This window comes from Nematolebias whitei, chromosome 4, assembly GCF_014905685.2.
Source record: "Nematolebias whitei isolate Nwh7 chromosome 4, NemWhi1, whole genome shotgun sequence".
Lineage (NCBI taxonomy): Eukaryota > Metazoa > Chordata > Actinopteri > Cyprinodontiformes > Rivulidae > Nematolebias > Nematolebias whitei.
Genome location: NC_056501.1, coordinates 50235247 through 50240856, shown reverse-complemented (window position 1 = coordinate 50240856; position 5610 = coordinate 50235247). Strand labels below are relative to the sequence as shown.

At 43.5% G+C, this 5610-nt stretch overlaps 1 protein-coding gene across 1 annotated transcript in view; it reads left to right on the top strand.

Moving 5' to 3' along the window:
• LOC119409163 (PHD finger protein 6) overlaps positions 1 to 5610 on the top strand; it is a gene marked incomplete at its 3' end in the record, with an annotated part of 14087 nt that overhangs the window by 3173 nt on the left and 5304 nt on the right. The window contains 3 exon segments of the mRNA XM_037676026.1: positions 136 to 360; positions 542 to 643; positions 4552 to 4685. Coding sequence (XP_037531954.1) covers positions 229 to 360; positions 542 to 643; positions 4552 to 4685 — 368 coding nt within the window.

Here is a 5610-nt window from a genome sequence, read left to right as displayed (position 1 = left end):
AATGTGCATGAAATAGTGACGTCGTGTAAATAATAATGTGCATGAAATAGTGACGTTGTGTAAATAATAATGTGCATGAGTTAAATCGTGTTCAGATAAAACAGTTTTAACAGATGATTCGTCTCATTTCAAAAGGTCACATCCTTTATTCCAAAGTTCGTCGTGTTTTCGCCTCATCTCCTCCGACGTTCTTCTTCTCGAGACTCGGCGCAGAGGAGCCCTGCGGTCATGTCGGGACAGAGGCGAGGAGCTGCGGCGCGCCTGCCCAAATGTGCCTTCTGCAGAAGCAGCCGGGACAAGGAGTGCGGTCAGCTGCTGGTGTCTGACAGCCAGAAGGTGGCAGCCCATCACAAGTGCATGGTGAGAGGAGCTCCTTGTCCTCAGCCTCCCAGCAACTAGTTTATGGAAACGAGAGAAGCCACAGACATTGTACGTTTTAAACCAAGTTACTGTATTGAAGTGTAGTCGCACTCCGTGAGTCATGGAGCCACCACAGAGAGCTTTAAAGATGGCAGCTGCTGATCGTCTGCTTGTTCTGCAGCTGTTCTCTTCCGCTCTCGTCACGTCACACTCGGACAGCGACAGCATCGGAGGGTTTTGTGTCCAGGACGTCAAGAAGGAGATCAAGAGGGGAAACAAGTTGGTGAGTAGCCACCTCCATGACGGCGTGCGTACTCCGTGACGTCACGTGAACTCCTTAAATGATGTTTGTTCATCCAGTGATGTTGTTAAAGACGTGCACTGTGGCTGTCAAGTGACTGGATGACAAACAGACACATTCACTGCATTACATCACCGCTCACAGTTAGGGACAGGACTAAGGTGTGTACTGGTAAAGGTCAGGGTTAGGCTACAGAATTAACTGGAAATGAATAGACATGGTCCTATTAAGGATAGAAATACAGATGTGCGTGAGTGTGTGTGCGCGCGCGCGCATGTGTGTGTGTGTGTGTGTGTGTGTGTGAGCAGTTGAGAAAGTATTTTCTATTTTTAATTTATTTGAATAGTGAAGTCTGACTCACAGCATTGTTGTTATTATGGACTGGTGCTGCTGCCCTTGGGTCAAAATGACCCTTGAGGCCTGGTGGGTCATTTTCAAGGATTCAAGGTTCTTCATTTGTCATTTGCACCTCATGTAGTTCATGTGGTGGAACAAAATTATGTACACAGGGTCCCAGTTACATCCAACAATAAAATGTAAACTGAAAACATTAATAAGATCTAAGATGTGAACTAAGAACCCAAGGGCAGCAGCAGGCGGACCACCTGTATGTGTAAGTACAGCGAGCGTTGCCGTGCATGTTGTCAGTGTCCCTGCATCACAGATCCTAAAGGTAACGTTCCACTTCTTGAAGTGAAGAAGCTCCTGGGATGAGAATCAAAATGTCTTTGTCTCCAGAGACAGTCCAGATGTTTTTATAACTGTTCGGACTGATCTGCATCATCCATAACCTTTCTCTGGACGCGCCCATAACTTCTGGTCCTCTCAAGATCATTTAACGACACTTCATGTGCATCATCACTAGCAGCAGTGTCACGCACACGTTTCATCACTCCAGCTTCAAGGTCACAAATCAAGGTCATACAAGGAGTTTGCTATGGGCTGCTGTAGAGCAGCTTGCTGACAGGCGTATAATGTAACTCTACTCTAAGCCTCACGACAGTTTGATTTTAATATAAAGTGCTTTGAGAAATTTCCTTCATACATGTGGTACATTTTCTGTTCAGCTCAATATATTACTTTAATTTATAGATACATTAAAAACTGTACATAGACTTGGTGTTTGCATGTTAGTGGTGTTTGTTTAAACCAGGGGTCCCCAAACTTTTTCCTGTGAGGGCCACATAACTTTTCCCTTCTCTGGTGGAGGGCCGGAGTCAGTTTGTAACAGAAAAAGTGTGACGATTGCAGGAGTGCCTAAATGTAAAAATTTATTGTTTTCCAGAAAGCACAATCAAATAACCCTTTCTGGATTCTTCACAGAACAAAATTCAGGAAGTAAATAACACTATTTATGAAATAAACAATAACCAAATAACCCTCTCTGGGTTCTTCACATAACAAAATTCAGGAAGTTTATGAAATAAATAATAACCAAATAACCCTCTCTGGGGTATTGACAGAGAGGGTTATTATGATTATATTTTTTATAGTCAGAATGACTCATTCAAGTCAGAAAAGTGAGCTTACCTTTGTATGTTCATCAGTGTGAACTGTGGGCCTGTATCTGGCTGGTGAGAAGTTGAATATCAGGTTCCATTCTAGTCACTGCCAGTCTCAAACACTGATGCAGGTGTTCATCTGTCAATCTTGATCTCATTGGAGTTTTCAGCAGTTTCATGCGTGAAAAGGTTTGCTCGCAAATATATGTGCTGCCAAAAAGTGTGGACATCTTCCTTGCGTGTTTTCTGATGTTAGGGTACGTGTCGTTTGGGAGGGCGGCATAGAAGTCAATGAGACCGCTGGGCTTGAACGCGTCTTTCAGAACATCACAGTTCTGTAACTCGGCCAACTCAAACTGATAAGAAGGCTGGGCTTCGTCAATGTCGGCAACAAAGGGGTTCTGGAAAAGACGGATTTCTTTTGCATAAACATGTAGTTCACGAAATCGCGCACCGAACTCCGCCTTCAGCATTTCCAGTGCTTCCACACACTTTTCAGCTGGAAACGGGACCGCTGGGTTCTCTGCAGAGAGGTTTTGTGTAGCAGGGAGATGGACGAAGCTGTGCTTTTTCACGTGTCCCAAAAGCAGCTCTAGTTTCACCTCAAATGCTTTTATGTGGGAATACATTTCGCAAATGAGTTTCCCTTGGCCTTGTAGCTGCAAGTTAAAGCTGTTCAGCATTTCTGTCATGTCTGTTAAAAATGCGAGGTGCTATTTCCATTCTGGGTCGATCAACTCTGGCACCGTTTTGTTTTGTGAATGAAGAAATGCGTTAATTTGAGGTAGCAGCTCGTAAAAACGCTTCAAAACTCTGCCCCGGCTCAACCATCGGACCTCTGTGTAGTACAGCACATCGCCGTGCGCAGATTCCAGTTCAGCCAGGAATTCTTGGAACTGCCTGTGTTTAAGTCCCTTTGCTCTGATGAAGTTTATGCATGACACCACAACCTTCATGGCAGAATCCCAAGCCAACACTTTGCAGCACAGTGCTTGCTGGTGAATTAGGCAGTGGACTTGTAGCGGGGCGGTGAGACCTCGTTCTTCCATCTCCCGGTTCATGCGTCCTATTAGACCCCGAGACATGCCCACCATATTAGGAGCCCCGTCAGTTGTGATGCTGGCCAGCTTTGACCAGTCCAGGTCCAACTCTTCCATGGTTTGGTACACTTTGCCGAAAATATCCTCCCCCGTCGTAGTCCCTTTGAGACTTTGGAGGGCTGCCAGCTCCTCGCAGATCTCAAAGTTTGCACTAACTCCACGAACAAAAATGAGCAGTTGCGCGGTGTCCTGCACGTCCGTGCTCTCATCCAGTGCTAATGAAAAAAATTCAAATTCTTTCGTCTTCTGCTGCAGCTGGGCATATACATTACCCCCGATTTCTTCAATCCGTCTGGTGATTGTACTCGCTGATAGACTCACGGCATTAAAGACATCTTTCTTCTCAGGACACACCTCCTCCGTGACAGCGTTCATGCATTTCTTGACAAACTCTCCATCAGTGAAAGGTTTACCGCTGCTTGCTATCAGTTGAGCAACCCGAAAGCTGGCCCGAACAGATGACTGGTTCAGCTGAGCTTGGTGTACAAATGTATTCTGCTGAGCTAACAGTCCACTTTTTAGCTTTGAGAGTTTGTTTGCTTGCATTTGGCCTTGCAAGCTAGCATACGTGTCTTTGTGGCGGGATTCATAGTGTCGCCGCAGATTATATTCTTTGAATACTGCCACCGCCTCTTGACAGATGAGACAGACAGCCTTTTCTTTGCATTGAACAAAAAAAATAATCGTTTGTCCACTGCAGGTTAAATGCCCTGCATTCTGAATCAATTTTTCTCTTACCTAATCTTTTCGCCATTATTCCGTTCTCTCTTTGCGAGGGGCGGGTTTGGAATTTTTTTTCTGGGGGTTGCCAGATAGGGGCACAGACCACAGAAGGGTGGAACAGAATGTTACGTTATATGCGTGTATGAAATAGTTACTAACTTATGTATTATAGTATTATATTACTTAATAATGAAAATAGTTCATAACTAAGAAACATTTTATTGCAAAAGTCCAACTTTATTATCAAATACAAATACAAATATATGAAAAAAAATCTAAATGCTCTCTGGTATTGTTCAGGGGGCCGGACCAAATGTGGACGGGGGCCGGATCTGGCCCGCGGGCCGTAGTTTGGGGACCACTGGTTTAAACATTTTAAGTTTTGTTAGACCCGACCTTTATGATCAGTAGTTGAGATTTGTCTTTTTCCTTTAAGTTGTTCCAACCTGGATATTTGCAGCTGACCTGTTGTCTTTGGAGATAAATGATCTATCAAGTCCACGTGACACTTTCTGAGCATGGATGTAATCAAACTTGTTGCTTGAAGCTGCGTCTCTGTCCTCAGATGTGCTCGTCATGTCACCAGCCGGGTGCGACCATCGGCTGTGACGTCAAGACGTGCCGGAGGACGTATCACTATTACTGCGCTGTGAAGGACAAAGCCCAGGTCAAAGAGGATCCTCCGCAGGGGATTTATCTGTGAGTACCTCTGCTCAGCAGCGTTCTGCAAACAAACCGCTTTTACAGAGTTCCCAGCAGCTGGAAATCAAGGAATGAAGAATGATGTTCACCTGTTCCACACAGGGAAAACTGTAAACACTGATCTGCTGATTGATCAGGATCGTTCTCAGATTTTAACCTGTTCATGGATTAATGCTGCTATTTAAGTTTGTTTGAGTCCATATTTTGACATGGCAACCCAATTCTCAAAAATAAACTTTTTTACATTTACAGACCCTTAACAACAAATTACAACACTGTGGACACATCAGCCCAAATGTTGCAGGGCATCGGGGCGGGCGATACGGCTCTAATATAATATCGTGATATTTCAGAGCATTCTGACGATAACGATAAATTTTGCGATATAACCCCCCCCCCCCCCCCCCACACACACACACACACACACACACACAGAAATTATAGTTATTTATTTGACAAAATTAACATGTTGCTTTGCAGTATTACATAAAATAAAAAAACAAGGGGTAATTTTACTGAAATTACTTAATTTAATAAAATATTAAGTCTCCAAGTATAAAAATTAAAATGATCCTTCTGTTATTTAGACTGAAAAAGTCTGCACAAAATATAGATCAATAAATCCACCACAAAAACTAAAGTGCAGGTGAAGTTTCCCAAAATAACAACAAAGTCCATGCTCATGGACCCATGTTTCCCAAAATAACTAAATAAAATTAAAGCTTTAATATCCGTTAAGCATAAATGTAACAAACAACAAATATATGTTTCTTTAAATGAGCTGTAACTTCCAGAAGTTGTAACAAGGTGATCATGTGACTCTGAAGCTTGTGGAGTTTCCTCTGTTCCTGCAGGAATGATTCATTTCTCTGATGCTCTGTCTCTGATCACATGACTCTGTCTCTGATCACATGACTCTGTC